Genomic DNA, 17,590 nt, shown 5'->3' on the forward strand with positions numbered 1-17,590 from the left:
AATCTGTAGAAGTTCACGGTCTTTCCAGCGTTCAAAGCTAGCGCTCACCACAACTCCATTAGATTATGCCATTGAAGTGGGTGATTTTATTAATGCATGGTAAGTATACTGTAGGTCTTCTGTTTACACACATAGTTATGGTGTATTTGTTTCAGACAGGCTTGACAAGTTATATTAAGGAATAGCACATGTTTACTCTTGCACAATTCCTCATATCCAAAAAGGAGTTTGAAGAAGCAAATCTTATTTAATCCTACCGCCTGTACATGTGCCTTCTTGAGCAAGGGGACCTTGCGGGCACAGCAGGATTATGCGTGAAGTGTTCTATAAACGTTTTTCTTGATTAATGTGGTCCTAATTCCCTTGAGATCATGATCCAGTTTCTCCCTTGTAATTCTGGTCTGGTCCCTCACCTTTCTCTTCAGAATCATTCTTACCCCACAAGGTGAAATCTTGCATGGATCACCACTGCAAGGGCGATTGACTTTTATCTTGTATTTCTTCCATTTAGAAATTGCTGCTCCAATAGTGTTGTCTTTCTCACCAAACTTGTTGATGATCTTGTAGCTCACGCTTGTGCAGGTCTACAATATTGTCCCTGAGGTCCTTTCACAGCTCTTTGGTCATGCCCAAGGTGGTAGAGACTGGAGAGATTTGAATGGCTTCTGTCCACATAACAAGTTGAGTTGAGGAGTACTTTTCTAAAAGGACAGGATTCATTTGTTTGCAATACGGGCACATAACCGCTCTGTGGGGGTCAGAATGCCTGCTGATTTCTCTCAATCAAATACAAGTTAATTTATACTGTTTATTTAATATACAGTATATATATATATATATATATTAATTTATTTATTCTTGACTGCCCATAAGAATTTAAACTTACAAAATATGCACAGGATCAAATAATTATTTTCCCACTGTATCAGTTAAATACTTTAAGCTTAATTACAGAGGCATGTCACTGTCATCACTTAGCTGTTTCTACAACTAAACAATATGCATACAGACACATGTAACACAACCCTGCCTGTTTGTCAGTGTTTTTCTTGCTGCATATTTTATTAGTCTTCATGCCTGGCTGCGGCTAGCACACGCTCTCCCTTTTTAGTTTGATTGGTTGCGTGGACTCTGGTGTTGGCTCATCTCAGGTGGAGCAACAGATGGTATGGCTGCCATGGCTCTATCAGTCCGGGCATTCCTGTAGAAGCAGATCAGGATTCCCAATACTGGAATTGGAGAGCTACGTATATTTGCTCATGTTCATTAGCACAACAGGTGGCAGAGCAGAGAGACGACATTCCATCAGAAACTAGAGGATCTACTTTTGGTCCTGAAAGGACATAAAGGCATGTGGACTATCAGGTGGTCAGTCTCTGAATCACATTATTAATGTTATGGAATAAGAAAATTACATGTTTACATTACATTACAATTACATGGAATGTAGCAAATGGAGGTCAAACAACTGCCATTTAACATCATAATATTCATTTAATATTTATAAATTGTTTGGATTTAACTCACATTTTCTTTTCTATTTCTATTTCTGTATGTTGTCACAGACTACTGAGGAGGGCTCTACTGTTTCGTGTGTGATTGAGCGGTTGCGAGGATCTCTCGACCACGTTTATGTCAATTATTCTGTCACCCAAGTGAGTAAATTGGACAGTGAGACGCCTGCAGATCAGGATTTTGTCAACTCCACAGGAGTTGTTCTTTTCAAGCCTGGACAGCGCTCTGAGGTGTGTGATACAAGTGTGTCAGAATGACTCACCAGCTAGATTTCACGTGGTTTAGAAAAAAGCAGAGTAAAACCCCACTGCTTTCCTTCTTTAGGCTTTCCTTTCTCACAAATTACATTCACTGGCGTTAAATTGGTGATTCAAAAGAAGAACTAGATCAAAATTCTCATAATGCTACATTTGAACACTGTCAAAGATGTATTAATTTAACAACTTGTTTCGAGTGGTGATTGTGTCATATTCAGATGTGTTTCTTTTATATTTTGTTCAGCTTTTTTTAGCTACATAAAATTTTGCCCAGCATGATGCTGTGAAATTCCACAATAATGTGACCACAATTATAAACTTTGTTAAAGTAGTAATTCACTGACAATATAGATCAAAATTACACATTTGTATCATTTGATAGCTCTTGTATTGGATATCACATTGTGCAATGCATGTGCTACAATGTTATAGTCAGCCAATGACTGCCAGCTTCAGCAATCCTCTAAGCCTAAATGATACAAGATTACAAGAGGCCGAGTTTGTCTGTATTTAACTGCTGATCCATTTGCAGTATTCAAGTATAGAATTTTTTTTAATGTTTTTTTAGGTACTGAACCTACTACTGTTGGATGACAGCCTCCCCGAGTTGGCAGAAACCTTTCACGTCAGACTGGTGTCAGCAGAGTCCGGTGATGGGAAGCCAGGCTCAACTCCCACCAGCGGTGCCAGCATTGACCCCAATAATTCTGTTAATGTTGTCACTATAACAGCGAGTGACCACCCCTATGGTATTCATCGACACACTGGAAACATAGCTTTATTTTCTAATGTTTAACCCTATCTTGATGTCCTTCATTCTCCTTGCAGGCTTACTGCAGTTCCAGTCTCATCCTCCAGTGGAAGTCTTGATCCCTCCTGCTCTAGAACCTGCGCAAATCACAGTTAATGAGGAAGACGGGCAGGTCCGTCTGCCAGTGGTCAGGGCCCAAGGCCTTGTCGGAAGGGTCATGGTAGGATACAGAACAACACCCTTCACAGCCTCAAGCCCTGAAGACTATGAAGTGAGGCTTCCTTCTCACCATAATACACACTATATACACGGACCCATCAAATTCAAATAGACTGGTGTATTTGTTCCCCAATTGTCAGGACTCAGAGGGGATGTTGGACTTTCTCCCAGGAGAGAGATTAAAGTTCATTACTATCACCATCATTGACAATCCTGTCCCAGAGCTGGACAAGGCCTTTAGAGTGGAGCTCTACAATGCTGATGGAGGAGGTGACATGTCAAATTCTATTCTCTATTGTTCTGTTTTTACCTATCCTATGTTTGGTTTCTGCAAGAACTGGCTAAGTTAGCAGTAGTTGATCTGAAGTGAACTCTGTAATAAATTTTATGATGTATTGTTTAGAAATCCTCAATGCTAAATCCCGACTTGTGTTCTACCTTGGCCATCTGGCAGAAACGCTGCTCTGTTTTTGTGCGTTTTGTGTCTTTGCGAACAGCCTCCAACAATCCTACCTATCAACAACCCCTTAAATGTGTTTTTGTGATATCTTATCTTCTGGTCTGATATCCTGGTGTGAATCCTCCCCCTCCTCACGTGTGATCCTGGTTTGTGATCCACCAGTGGATCAGTTTCTGCATGTTGAGGAAAGTGGTAGTGGGGAGAGTGACTCTGATTTCCTGCCTTCATCCTTTCTCCACCGTGGTAAGTGTCTACCTGGTTTTAGGATGCATCCCTCAAAGTCAAAGTATTTCAACCATCAGGTGACTATCAACAACTCTCAAGATTCTTAGATTTGTTTAAAAATATGATGTATCATTAGATTTGCCTCTACCATCTCATGCTTCTTTGCATCTGCATTTAGGCATATTGTACTGTAGGTGTGTGGATATGAACATGCACACATAATACATGTGCTTATCTAATATCATGTTCCTTGGTAGAATGTTAAAGGAGGAGCAAAAAGTAATGCTACTGTTGATTTGTCATATTGCACAGCCAGCTTGGGAGCTGCATCCCGCATCACAGTTACCATCACGGCTTCTGATGATGCCCACGGAGTGTTTGACTTCAGCCCTGACTCTTTGTCCATTAATGGGACAGAACCCGAGAACGGACAAAGCTCTGTTGTTCTACAGGTCAGTTAAGCAGTTTAAGTTAAAAAAAATATATGCTGTTGTTGAGCCATTATGCCAGGGGAGAATATAATGCTGGTTAATACAATACAGTACTGTGGTAGGTCTGGTGGTAAGCAGGTTTCATCTAGTGGATTTAAAAAATATATCAAAAGAAAATTATTTTAGAGACATACAGTACATATCAAATAAATAATAAATAATAAATGGGGGTACGTGAATAGAATGAAAAACAATTAGCGCCTAACACACAAAATTCCGAGATTACTTGAACGCATCACGATAACAGCGCAGGGAGGACACAGAGCATGACGTTGTTCATTGCTCTGTGTGCATTATATGAAAAGTAAGTAAAGTTGATTATTATTTTGTGCATTAAGAGTGTTTAATCTTGAAGAGTTTATTAATATTGGTGTTCCAATCCCCGCAAAAAACCTGTCACTGTGAGCAAATGAGTCTTTATTGTTGGTTGTATTTTTGTTTGCTTAGAATACTACTTTATCATGATTGTTTTAAACTTTCCCCTTAAATTTGGAATTAAGTTAATATGCAGACTTAAACCGTAGCCATTAGTGAATCTCAAATTCAACCCATTCATACGGAAGGATGCCAACATCAGACTGGAATAAAAGATATGTAGGGTGATTACTTTTCTACTTATTAGTGCTCATGTGAAACCTTATCAAAATGTGACCATGCAAAATACACTTTTTAGACCTTGAATTACTATAAAAGTAAAGTTCAATATTTCTAATTAATTAAGATAAAAAAAAGGTTTATGCTTTTGAATTTTGCAGGAGTAGAGGGTACATGGCTTCAGGTCAAATGTGTAAAAGGGTACGTACGTGACTGTAAAACGTTTGGGAACCACTGATGTACGTCATTACAATTTACATGTATGATGCGAATATTGCCCCCTAGTGGCTGTAAGCGCAACAAGCGGTGGCGTCAGTGTAATGTGTTGGCACTGACAAAATAATAGCTCATTTATGACAAAGAGTCACACATTTTTCTTCAATTGAAGGGTAATTTTGTTACAACAAAACATTCCTACAAATATATCATAAGAGCCTTTGTTCATCATCTTGCAATGTCTTCCTTTCCCTCCTCCAGGTGGATCGGTCCTTTGGTGATCTCTCTAATGTTACGGTCTACTGGGAGGCTGATCCCAGCTCAAGGGGAGAACTCCTGAACCAGTTTGGTAACATCAGCTTTGCAGTTGGTCAAACATCAGAAAACATCATCATCAATGTGGCCCAGGATGAAGTTCCTGAGTTGGACAAGAGCTTTGCCATTTCCTTGGTTAATGTGTCCCATGGCCGTCTGGGTCTCAAGACTTCTGCTACTTTAACCGTGCTCGCCAGTGACCACCCTTATGGTATTTTTGTGTTTGCCAACACCACAAGGCCCGTTTCACTGCCTGAAGGTGACTCATTTGTTACCCTCAAAATCCTGCGACAGAAGGGCCTCACAGGACAGGTAGGTTTTTGGCTGTTTTTACAATGGTGTTGACTTATTTTGACATTTTTGTCATTTTATTTTAATTTGTTTAGGTGCGAGTCACATACAGGACACTAAAGGAAGCAGATCCAGCACCATACAGGACACCAGGAGTGGGCCGAGCCACCGAAGGGCGAGATTTTGTTCCACTCCAAGATTCAGTGGTTTTCTTGGCTCATCAGAGTGAAGCAAACATCACTGTCAGAGTGTTGGATGATGAGGATCCAGAGAGAGACGAGTCTGTCTTTGTACAGTTGATTCACGTTCAGCTCATTGAAGGAGGGCAGGCGAGGCTCAGTAAGATGCTTGTACTCAGAGACCCCAACATTTGATATACAAGAACAATCTAAAACATTCATTGCATATGATCCTCTTATTTTTCCTTTTCAGTTTCCAATTCCCCCTCTCTTGGCCCCAAGGTGGACATTGTAGCCCAGGTGATAATTGAGGCTAGCGATGATGCCTTTGGTGTTCTCCAATTGTCAGCTCCTGCTGTCAGTGTGACTGAAGACTATGTTGGACCAATTATAAACGTCACACGCGTAGGTGGGATATTTGCCGATGTATCTGTAAAGTTCCGAGCCGTGCCTTTGACCGCCAGAGTCAGTAAGTTTAAGGATGGGGATATGAGCTGTTAATCTGTCTGCACTCCTATCTCAATGTCCATCTGCATGTGTTTTCTGCAGGTGAAGACTACAGTGTTGCCTCCACTGATGTAGTCCTTCTTGAAGGGGAATCCAGTAAATCTGTACCCATCTATGTTATCAATGATGTGGTGCCTGAGCTGGAGGAGACTGTTGTTGTTGAGCTGATCAACCAGACTACTGGAGGAGCTCTGCTGGGCGAACTCACACGTGCCATCATCACCATATTGCCTTCTGATGACCCTTTTGGTGCTTTTGGTTAGTTTAATCAAGTAACTACAACTACATATTTTAATTAGGGATGCTCCGATTGATCGGCCGATTTCCGTGTGCCTTCTAAAATGCCTTTCAAAGCCGATCACAAAAAACGATCAGATTGCAGCAGCAATCCCTACATGCTGTGTCACATAGGGTGCTAACACCCGTACTGAGGCGACAAGGCACGCACTCTGTCCCATATAGCCACGGGAATCAAAACTAGTCTGTAAAACCTCAATGGCTTCAGTTTGACAGCTTGAAACAGGCTATGCCAATCAATGCCAGGGTACTCCCAAACCTCGTGGACCCAACTTCTTGCATTGTCTCGTCTCATAAGTTGAGTGTCTCGTGACACCAGTAGCGGATAGTAAATCTACACTGATGTACAAGTTGGAGACTGACTATCTAAGTTATGTCACAATGTTGTCATCTTTTCTGTTGTCTTGTCTAGTCTTTCATGCTGCCCCAGTCACCATAATGGAACCGGTTTCAAACTCCATTGATGTTGCTCTGCCAATAGTTCGTAATGCTGGTACTATAGGGACAGTGGTTGTCCAATGGCAGGCCACTGTCAATGGTAAACTAGCTGTGGGGGACATCAGACCCACATCAGGAGATGTAACCTTTGCTCCTGGAGAGACCATGAAAACTCTCCGAGTGGAGATCTTAGCTGATGATGTTCCTGAAATCACTGAGGTAAGAATGGTAAACCAGAATATCACATTAGGATTGACTGACCTCAATTTTCAACTAAACTTAAGATATTATGTCCTGTCTTTGCTAGATTATAAAGGTACAACTTACTAGTGCCAGCAATGGTGGAAACCTTGGAGCTGATACGTCTGTTAACATTAAAGTGCCTGCCAATGACAATCCATACGGGACAGTCTACTTTAGCCAGTCTGTTTACCGCATCCAGGAGCCACTGGAAGGAGTTTTTGCAGCCAATATTACTGTCCACAGAGGGTAAATGTAATGAGTGATACTATATGAATGAAAATAAATAAGATGACTTGACATCTTTGTGTTGGTTTCATTTCAGAGACGGGCACTTTGGCCGCTTGCAAATCCTGTACAGCACTGTAGAGATTGACCCGGTCCGCTTAGCTCAAGCCGAGGGCCAGAACCTACTGACGTACTATGACATCCCAAAACCAGGGATTCCAGCCAGTCTCCCTAAAGGGTCCATTAACATCACCAGCCAGAAGGATCCCCTGGCTACATGTGCAGCCGCTTGTCTCCGAGAGAGCGCCTGCCAAGCCTTCTCGCTGACATCAAGCACAATCCCTTCATCCTGCACTTGGGTGACTTCAGGGGCTGATGAACTTGAAATAAAATCCCATGTCATGACTTATGTTAAAAACATGACTGCGGCTGCTGTCTTGTTCAGTAGCCAGGCTGTGGCAGGGAGCGATTACATCCCTGTGATGTCTCAAAGTGCCTTTATGGAGGATGGATCAGGGGAAGCCAACCTCACAGTCCTTATTTTGACTGATAAATTCCCTGAAATGGATGAAAGCTTTGCCATACAGATCTTACAGGTATTTTTGCATGGTTTTCCTTTTTTTATTTTTTTACACATTTATTGTACTAACAAATGTAATGCCACATGTCATTCAAAGATAGGACTGATGAATGTGACTGCGGCACAGAACAACCTGCCTACTATTGGCCAGCCAGATAAAGCAGTGGTCACTATAGGCCTGAATGGAGATGCATTTGGCGTATTTTTGATATATAGCGTCAGTCCCAACGCCACCAACCAGGGGCTCTATGTTGAGGTTTGGGAAGAACCTTTGGTGGTGGTTCCCCTGGTCATTGAAAGGAGAGGAGGGAACTTGGGTACGGTCACTGTAGAGTGGAGGGTTGTTGGAGGAAAAGCCACACCAGATAGTGACTTCACAGGAACAGGGGGCACTCTGGTGTTTGATGGTAAGTGGATAATGTACAATTTTGGAACTGTATTTGTTCCTGCAAGAAACCACTCTTATTTGACTGCGTCTGCAGGTGAACTCAGCAAGATCATAGAGATTGAAATCAGAGATGATATTGAGCCAGAAGACAATGAGAACCTTATGATTGGTCTTGTTAACACGGAGGGAGGAAGTCGCATCCTTCCCAGCTCGGATACTGTCAACATTGTGATTCTGGCTAATGATAATGTGGCCGGAATTGTAGGATTCCATCCAGCATCACGTTCAGTCATCGCCAGAGAGGGTGGGTTGCTAGATGTAATGTTTGCCGGTTAGTTGGATCAATTGGACTGGATTATTTTTGCATTACAGGTGAAAAGCTGTCCTTGTTAGTTTTGAGGACTGCTCCAGGTCTGGGTAATCTCACGGTGGATTGGGTTATACAAGGTCCCCTGGTAGACCGGACATTTACTCATACTTCAGGAAGACTTTTATTTATTGAGGTAAAACACAAGATACAGGTGTGGTGATATGACATGTGTAAAAGCAAATGATAGCTCATTTCTAACATAAATTGTTTTTTCCATAATCTCCTACAGGGAGAGCTGAATGACACAATTGTTCTGCAGCTTGTTGATGATGTCACACCAGAGGACAAAGATGAATATAAAATTTCCTTGACGAACATCCAAACTTTCGGTAAAACATCTGCTTGCACTGTTGTTCAACACTGGTAGAAAATGATGAATGAAATATTGTAAAAGCTTTAAAACACTTTCATTCATACTGGCATTTCCCTGGTGAAGGTCTTGCGGTGACAGGTCATGCCACCCTTGACATTCAAGGAAGTGAGGCGGCGCTGACAGTTGACACGAGTGATGAACCATATGGATTGTTGACCATTGCACCATCATCCCTAAAGGTCACCACTGAGGAGCGAGATCACACCATAAACATCTACATCAACAGAGAGCTTGGAGGCTCGGGTGAGATAATTCATCATAGGTTGAATTAAATCTGTTCCACTGAGCTGCTAAACTGTGATGTATAATCTTATATTGATCCTTCAGGAGCCGTGAATGTGACCTATGAAGTTCTCAAAGGTTCCCTTCAGGACCTTTCCAAGGTAGAAGGAGCTCTTGCTGAACCAGGACAAGACTTCTTGGCTGGAAGTGGTTCTGTAATTCTTCAGGAGGGTCAAACTTCTGTGGCCATCCCTGTCACCATACTGGAGGTAGAGACTTTCTCCCCTTATCTACTGCATACTGCATGGAAATCAGTCTCTTACTTACAAAACATCGATTTAAGTTTTTGTCCCCTTTGTTGTGTCCTAACAGGATGACATTCCCGAGTTGCAAGAATACTTCCTGGTCAACATTACATCAGCAGTACTCATTACAACTCTTGCCACTCTTCCTCGAATAGGTATAATTGGTTTTGCCTTCAACTTGTTAACACATTGTTGATATATTTTGCATGTTTTCTTGTTGTACAATGTATCTGAATCCTTTCCTCCTCCAATGTCTCTCGATCCTTCACTACTTTGCTCTATTTGACGAGTAGCGGTTGCGTATTGCACATTACCAGGTAACATACTGTACGCGTCTGTGTGTCAACCACAACAGATTAAAAATGCCTTCCCTTTTTAATTTCAAACTCTACCACCACCACAGACAAAGCCTGCTAGTTGCTTGCTTCTGCCTAAGTTCACGTCACAGTCCAGTTCATGAATGAGAAACGTGAGAGAGCGATTGATACATGGCATACAAAAATCAGACCAGTACATTGAGGGCTTGTGTTTAGAGACACTTATGCAATTGATTAAGTGGGTTTAATGGGAGCAGATTAACTAACCAAACTTAATCCATTTATGGCCTCCCAGTGACTAGGAGTGACTAAGGGGAGGTCATAAATAAGTCTGCCTTTAGACGTGGCTGTTCAAACTCTTTTTAGAGCTTCTGTAGTTTGCAGTGCAGAGATTCTAGTGCTGAACATTGTACTTTCAAATTATTCTACATGTTGAATATGTTAATCTATCATCCAATTCCATAGACACTGAGCATTTGGTGGCAGAAATCAACATTGCTGCTAATGATGGAATTAGAGGAGTCATTGAATGGACAAACACAATGTAAGAGAGCACTGCACATTGACATGCGCAGGTACAGAATACAAATGTGTTCTGTTCAAATGCTTTTTCTTTTGTTTCTAGATTTGAAGTGAACGAAACATTAGGGATTCTGACTCTGGTGGCCTACAGGAACAAGGGCACCCATGGGAATGTTTCTCTTTTCTTCTACGCTCAAAACCTGGAAGCTCAGCAAGGCCTGGACTACAACACCAATGAAACGGTACAACCATGCACACACACACACGCACTAACGTGGATTAACTCATACAATGTACCGTGTATACAGTGGCATGTTTTTTTATTGCACAACGGAACCTCTCTGTACACTCAGATGCTCCATTTTGTCAATGGTGAAAGACACAAGTTTGTAGAGATACAGATCACTGATGACATCATACCAGAGGGAGCTGAAAGATTCCAGCTGATATTGTCTGATCCCTCCCCTGGACTTGAACTTGGCATCAATACTACAGGTTAACTATAGACTTTTAAATCAGTGAATTTCAATCAGCCCTCATTCACCAATCTGTTCTTGTTTCCTTATTTCTCTTGTCCTTTAGCCACCGTAAACATCCTGGCAAGTGATGATGGACATGGTGTCATATCTTTTAACACCAGCGAGCCTTTGTTACTGAAGGAGCCCACATCAGAGTCACGGCTGAGTGAGAGCGTGGCTGTCCTCCATGTGGTTCGAAACCCTGAAGAGGGCACTTTTGGTACTGTGACTGTCCAGTTTACTATAACAGATGCCAATGGCAGCCTTGCAGATGGTGATCTAATGCCAGCACAAGGGTTTGTGGTGCTGGATGATGGTGTAAAGTTTAAGGTGAACAAAATCAACATTTTCTATCATTTGTGGTCATTTATTGAGTGAATGCATGTCTAAGGCTTCATCTGTGTTGTCCCAGATGCTAGAGATCCACGCAGTCCTGGATGCTGAACCTGAAGTGAATGAGACATTCACAGTGAGTCTGTCCAACCCAACAGGGGGTGCACGGCTAGGTGGCCTTCTGCACACACTCATTACTGTCCTTGAGAACCTTGCTCCCTCTGGCTTGTTCCGTATCGGACCCACCCTTGATAGGTATTTTGATTGCTATTGCCATGCATGTGATGCAAGGTGTTATTGGCTATGAACACAAAAGAAAACTGTAGCCTTTGTCATTTGTTTTTTCTGTACAGAAGTAATACGGAAGTGATGGCAAATGAAGGCGGTGGAACCATTTTCATCACTGTGTCTCGCAGCAACGGCCTAGAATCCGCTGTCAGCGTTGAGTGGGAGACACAGTCTGACACGGCAGTTGCCTTAGGTGATTATTTGCTACCAATTCCATATTGATATTCCCTCTAAGAAGCAATGGCATTTTTAATTCCTTCTTGTCCTTCCTTACTTCTTCAAGAGGGACCGCTCTCAGTGATGGGTTTGTACCAGAGCTTTGAGGACAGTCCCACTTCTGCTTGGTGTTCCCTTCCTGGAATTCCATCTATGCTTGCTGTGAGGCTTGATAAGAGTCCTGCTGTGGGATCCTCCTACACTTTGGCCACCCTCTATCGCTGGCAGGGTGTGTTTGTGCCAATAGAGGTAATTCACATTTATGTACTGTACATTACAGCACCTCTCAAAAATGAGTACACTTCTCACATTTGAGCAAAATTTTTATCTTCTCAAATGCCGAATTGCAGAAATTAAAAAATTCTGTACTTTAGAGTAGTTAGATGACAGCTTGTACAGTAGAATAGATTCACTGTCCACTGAAAGTTTCATTTGTCAATATTGTCGCTTGAGAAGATATAATATAATAGTCGCCGAAATGTGAGGGGTGCTTTTGTTTGCTGCTATGCTGTCAAGTTCCTAACAACATGTCTCCTCCTTGTAGTCTGCTAGAATTCAGGACCCAAGTTCTTGTGTTGGATTTTCAGTTAAAAATACCACCTACATTGCCATCACACATGGTGGCGCTCCCTTTGCCCCTGCAGCCAACCTCAGCATCTTAAAACTGCACAGGGACGTCAATGTCACATTGGTCAGTGCAATTCCAATTATTACAATCACCTTCTATCCTCCGTATGTGTTTTATTGACTCTGGTGTTGTTCAGGAACAAATCATAGGCGTTGAAGCTTTGGAAGTGAGACACTTCTCAACTGAAGACAGAGATTTTCTTATCGCATCAAGTCAGGTGATGTCAAATGTGTGAATTCATTGTTCCAGTGTGGTAAGGTAATTAAAGGTGTCACTATTTATTTTTGCTTCATGCTACAGATTTTTTTTTGGACTGGTAGCTCCTTCACCCTCCTGCAGACACTTGACTTAGAAGAAGATATCATCATCGTGACTCCATTCACCCGTGCAGATGCTGTTTATTTAGTAGTTTGCTTAAACAGTGAGACGACCAGCTGCCTCCTTCTTCAATGGTCTAGCGGAAGATTTGGGAATCCACAACGCCTCCCTGTCACAGGCAGAGCCAGCCAAGTGGAGACAGTCCAGACAGGGGCAGATGACACTCTATTGTTGGTATTTCTTCAAGGTAATCAAAACAAACACTGTGGAAATTGCTACACAAGACTTGTACTGTTGTCTCAGCTCAGATGACCATGCAAGTCAGCCATGTATAGTCATACAAGTTTCTGTATATTTGGACAAGATATAGTTTTTGCAAAAGTGGCACATTTTCTTGGTTCTCATCTATTATGGTTTTACTGTAAAAGCCACATTGTGGAAGGCAGCGAAGCCACCCTGTGACTCACATGTTCTACTTTGTCAGTCAGACCAGCCTGTACTTCTGTCTTAGTCAACTGTGCTGTATACTTGTCTTTAGGTGTCCCTCCTTCCTGTGAAGTGCTCTGCTGGAGATTCGGGCAGCTTTCACCTGAGTTGTATCAGTCCATCCCTCATGCAGGCCTCACCTCAATTCATTCTTTTACAACTACCTCTCAACTCAGTAAGTGTTTGACTTACAAGTCTAAAAAGCCCAGAATATCTGCTGACAAGATTATCCTCCAATCTTCTCCCTGCCAGTTTACCTCCTTCTAACTGGTAGAAATAGCTCATTCCTATACTTCTGGAGGGCTGATGTCAGCCTGTTCACAGCTATACTGAAAGTCCCACCAGCAATGAGATTCCACTCCTTCAAAGTCCCATCTCTCAACACCACCAAGACGCTCTTAGCTTCTTCCGAGGAAAACCGGTCCAGACTTTATGAATTAACTTCTGTCTCCAATCAGTCCGACTTCATTCCCAGGTATTGTTTTAATCATTACATATACTGTAATTTTCACTCCTTCAACTACAAAGGCAATTTAATTGTTTTGTTTCCACCCACCTCAGCTTTGGCGAGCTGCACTTTTTACCCGGCGACAGTGAACTCCAAATTGCAGTGAATGTCATAGATGACGATGTTCCTGAGGAGCAAGAGCAATTCCAGGTCCGCCTTAAGAATCCAAAAGGAGGGGCAGAGATTGGATTTGGTGGTCAGGTGACTGTCATGGTTCCGAGTAACGACGATGCCCATGGAGTGATTGGTTTTGCTAAGGCAAGCTTCAAGTTTTGCTATCAGATTCACTTTCCAAGAATCATCTAAAGCCATTATTCTATTTATTGTTTTTCTTTTTTCTCTTTTTACCTTTGCCAGAATTCTCTGTCTATGGAGGTTGAAGAGCTGGAGCGAAATCATCAAATCTCTCTCATTGTGGAGAGGAGAAGGGGGACATTTGGCCGACTGACAGTTCACTGGCGTGCCAATGGGAGTCTGGCAGACATTTACCCCACTTCTGGAGTGGTGCGTGAGCTTATCACACTCAGTAACATTACATTACATAGCATTATGTACTGTACTTACATTGACACCTCCAGTAAGGTGTGAGTGAGAACACCACACACATATGAGCAGCCATTTTTATTCCAATCAGGGACAGTACAGTTAAAATGAAACTTGGTTACACTTTAGAGTAGTCAGTGTACAGTGGGTATGACGCTCTTCCTGGCTGTTTGGAGGCGGGAGACGAGGAAAACATACACACATGCACATGGCAATATATTGATGACAGCAAAATTATTGAGTTCATTTTCATTCATTGTGTGATTAATTAATTAATTAATTATTATCCCAGGCCTTGTGCATGCAGTGATTTCTCTTGTAGATGAATAAATTATCGATCACCCTATCTATCTATTTAGTATAAAATGACAAACACACAATCATTATTTTCTAATGTCTAAAATATCAAGGTGTGCACTCACTTTTGTAAGATACTGTATATGTCTATAAAAGAGAATGATCCACACTTGAGGAATGAGCCCTAAGATGTCATCCTCATAGGTAGCCTTCTCAGAGGGCCAGTCGATCGCCATCATTCCACTGACTGTGCTAGCAGATGTTGTCGCGGAACTGAGAGAAAGTGTGACCATCACCCTCATGGATGTCACCACCGTGGGGCTGCAGGACCTGCAAGAAGCAGCAATTATTGACAAGCTGCGGGCGAACGCTCTGCTCACCATCCTGCCTAATGGTTCCCCCTACGGGGTGATTGGTTGGCATCTAGACTCTCAGATTACACTAACACAAGAACCACATGGTGAGAATTATTATTGTGGGTGACTCATAATACATTCTGTTCTTCTGGCAAAATATTCAACAGTCAAACTTAGTTTTTGTCATAGAAATACCGCCCATACTTCACCGCTATCCAACCACCAGCTCGACTGTATTAGGTGTTTTTTCTAACAACGAGGAAGCTGATTATGTTTCTTAAGAAGCTGTTACAGAAAGAACACTTACTGTAAAAGTGCTTTGATGGTTTCCAGAAAATAATTAATCCTTTGCCAGATTAGTCTCTGGATTGTTAAAACATATCAACCTTTTTGTTTTTTTTAGCTTTACAATTCAAGTAGTAATTGCTGTCTTTCATTTAAATAATCTGTAACTGTCATTTCTCCTTATTTTCAGGTTTTCCAGTCAATCTGACTTTGTCCATAGTCAGGGAGCATGGCTCCTCAGGTAAGGTTGCAATACATTATGACACCAGGCCAGCTTTGCACCAGCCTCCATACAACCAGGCCACTGCTGATCAGGACTACATTGCCAAAGACAGCACTCTCATTATGACTGAAGGGGCAACTGTGGCCCTTGTGACCATCACAATCCTTCCAGTAAGAATAATCCATTCTTACAGTATGTTCAGTATGTATTTCAGCCTTACAGATAATATGTTTCTGTGTATGCGTGGTATGTGTATTTGCTCTTAAGCGTGTAAAAATGTTATTTCAAAGGATGACATCCCAGAACTATCAGAGAGTTTCCTGGTAAACATCACCAGTGTGGAGCTGGTTAACGGGCTAGCCACAGCAGGTCATCCGTCTGTTAAGAGGCCAGGCATGGAAGTTGCTGAAATCACCATCCAGGAGAATGATGACCCTCGAGGGATCCTGCAGTTTGTTGTACCTCAGGTGAACACATGGCTTCTTGAGCTTTATTTTAAACTTGAAGTGTGAGGGAATACTGTAACACATTCAAGGCTGCTTTATTTTCTTTTTCTACACTAGGATGTACGTGGAATCATAGTGGCCTATGAGATCCCACCTCCTGACTATATCCTCCACCTGAATGTGGTGAGACTTGCAGGTGTTACTGGAAGACTAATCGCCTACTGGGAGGCTCAGCCTCTGACTGCTGATCGTAATGATTTCAGCCCGTCATCTGGCAACATCACCTTTCAAGATGGCCAGGTAAATACATACAGTGTTCTTAAAGAGGAGCTGTTTACATGTCAGTGTTTTACATAATTTGCTTATTACTTTAGTGGTCTTATTATCTTCAAATCTGTAATCATCCATGGGTTCCTAGAGAGAAGCCATTATTGCCATCACTATCTTGGATGACGACCATGTGGAGGATTTGGAGAGCTTCAGAGTGACTTTACTGCGTGTCATTGGTGGTGCTCGACTTGGAGATGTGACCTCTGTGACTATCAGCATTCCAGCCAATGATTCACCTCTAGGGCGATTTGGATTCCAGGAGCTAGAGGTGATTGACAACTAACAACTACTGACTGTCTCCATCAACCAGTTGTTTTTGTATCATACTCAAATCACATAACTTCCATCCGTTTGTAGGCTATTGTAAGTGAGCCAGAATTTGATGAGGACCCCGCTGCTGATGCTCGACTAGCAGTGTTGCGAAGTGAAGGAGGTGAAGGGGCAGTGACATTGGTGTGGCAGCTGGATGGCCAAGCTGTAAATGACCTTTCACCTCTCAATGGGACTCTTGTCTTCACTGAGGTACAATATGACTCACCAGCTCCATTAAGCTTCAATGAATGGGGGAACATTTTAGAAACACCTTTACAGAAATGGATTCTAAATGTCTGTTATGATGACCTTCCAGAATGAATCAATGAAGACTTTTGTGATAAGAGCCCTTGCTGACAGCATACTGGAGGGAGATGAGCACTTCACTGTCAATCTGTTTCCTGCAAGTGGCAGTGGTGCTGTCATTGACCCTTTAAATGGTACGTATTTAAAGGAAAACTGTACTTTTTGGGGAATTTTGCCCTTCATCCACAATCCTTACGTGAGACATTTACACATATGTCTTTCTCTTTTCTGTGCGTTCTAAAGATATAAAAACAGTTAAAAAGATGCAGCTGACAATGCACGTAATGGGAAACATATATTCCGCCTATAAAGACTGAAAAAAACTCCAAAAAGCGCAACAGCGAAACCATTTGCATATAATGTGACGTGCATGTTAACCAATCCACAGCAACACTATTATTATACAGCAACTGTGTTATTATTATTGTTACTAACAATGTTATTGTTATCATTATTATTATTATATTATTATTATATTATGATAACATATTTACACCGATCAAACTATGTTACTGGGGTATTGACACCTTGCCACACCACACCGGCTAGCTACCAACTGGCTAGCGACTAGCTTCACCACACACTCACCCACAGCACCGCGCTCTACATATTGGAGCTGCTGCTACTGTTCTGCTGTTTTTGTTTTTGAGTTTGGAAAAGTTAGGTGTAGGCGTTCGTTTCTATGTTTCTATGTGAAATCAATGCGCCCAGGAAGGAAGTTCCACTAATGCTTGAAAGGACCAAAATACGGCAAAATACTGTATTACATCATCATTATCCTTAAAGTACCAGTTACTACATGGTTACAGCATGTATATAAAATCAGAAAACCCTGTTTGAGGTTTTTGGAGGTGTTTTAATAGCGGTCTTTGTAGGTGGCATAGGTGTATCCCATTA

General features: G+C 42.0%; 1 protein-coding gene across 8 annotated transcripts in view; it reads left to right on the top strand.

Annotated features, from left to right (window-relative positions):
* The window catches only part of adgrv1 (adhesion G protein-coupled receptor V1), a 100,649-nt gene that overhangs the window by 27,914 nt on the left and 55,145 nt on the right, over positions 1–17,590 (top strand). For 5 of the 8 annotated variants that reach the window (XR_008570029.1, XR_008570030.1, XR_008570027.1 and 2 more), the window contains 42 exons: positions 1,566–1,745; positions 2,341–2,521; positions 2,601–2,794; positions 2,883–3,012; positions 3,365–3,445; positions 3,740–3,879; positions 4,990–5,355; positions 5,430–5,673; positions 5,767–5,982; positions 6,063–6,278; positions 6,730–6,974; positions 7,063–7,244; positions 7,321–7,819; positions 7,901–8,210; positions 8,286–8,495; positions 8,564–8,694; positions 8,791–8,890; positions 8,998–9,177; positions 9,262–9,425; positions 9,529–9,616; positions 9,755–9,778; positions 10,244–10,322; positions 10,404–10,542; positions 10,654–10,795; positions 10,883–11,148; positions 11,231–11,406; positions 11,505–11,632; positions 11,723–11,904; positions 12,200–12,346; positions 12,420–12,500; positions 12,584–12,848; positions 13,140–13,262; positions 13,340–13,562; positions 13,649–13,853; positions 13,953–14,099; positions 14,640–14,895; positions 15,267–15,469; positions 15,590–15,766; positions 15,863–16,045; positions 16,164–16,343; positions 16,433–16,597; positions 16,704–16,827. Coding sequence is in view for 5 of the 8 variants with exons in the window: in XM_054773172.1 (XP_054629147.1) it covers positions 1,566–1,745; positions 2,341–2,521; positions 2,601–2,794; positions 2,883–3,012; positions 3,365–3,445; positions 3,740–3,879; positions 4,990–5,355; positions 5,430–5,673; positions 5,767–5,982; positions 6,063–6,278; positions 6,730–6,974; positions 7,063–7,244; positions 7,321–7,819; positions 7,901–8,210; positions 8,286–8,495; positions 8,564–8,694; positions 8,791–8,890; positions 8,998–9,177; positions 9,262–9,425; positions 9,529–9,616; positions 9,755–9,778; positions 10,244–10,322; positions 10,404–10,542; positions 10,654–10,795; positions 10,883–11,148; positions 11,231–11,406; positions 11,505–11,632; positions 11,723–11,904; positions 12,200–12,346; positions 12,420–12,500; positions 12,584–12,848; positions 13,140–13,262; positions 13,340–13,562; positions 13,649–13,853; positions 13,953–14,099; positions 14,640–14,895; positions 15,267–15,469; positions 15,590–15,766; positions 15,863–16,045; positions 16,164–16,343; positions 16,433–16,597; positions 16,704–16,827 (7,672 nt within the window). In the remaining 3 variants the exon portion in view is untranslated. The remainder of the gene's footprint in view (positions 1–1,565; positions 1,746–2,340; positions 2,522–2,600; positions 2,795–2,882; positions 3,013–3,364; positions 3,446–3,739; positions 3,880–4,989; positions 5,356–5,429; positions 5,674–5,766; positions 5,983–6,062; positions 6,279–6,729; positions 6,975–7,062; positions 7,245–7,320; positions 7,820–7,900; positions 8,211–8,285; positions 8,496–8,563; positions 8,695–8,790; positions 8,891–8,997; positions 9,178–9,261; positions 9,426–9,528; positions 9,617–9,754; positions 9,779–10,243; positions 10,323–10,403; positions 10,543–10,653; positions 10,796–10,882; positions 11,149–11,230; positions 11,407–11,504; positions 11,633–11,722; positions 11,905–12,199; positions 12,347–12,419; positions 12,501–12,583; positions 12,849–13,139; positions 13,263–13,339; positions 13,563–13,648; positions 13,854–13,952; positions 14,100–14,639; positions 14,896–15,266; positions 15,470–15,589; positions 15,767–15,862; positions 16,046–16,163; positions 16,344–16,432; positions 16,598–16,703; positions 16,828–17,590) is intronic. The other 3 variants (XM_054773173.1, XM_054773175.1, XM_054773176.1) reach the window with 2 other exon arrangements.

Source organism: Dunckerocampus dactyliophorus, chromosome 4 (assembly GCF_027744805.1).
Source record: "Dunckerocampus dactyliophorus isolate RoL2022-P2 chromosome 4, RoL_Ddac_1.1, whole genome shotgun sequence".
Classification (NCBI taxonomy): Eukaryota; Metazoa; Chordata; class Actinopteri; order Syngnathiformes; family Syngnathidae; genus Dunckerocampus; species Dunckerocampus dactyliophorus.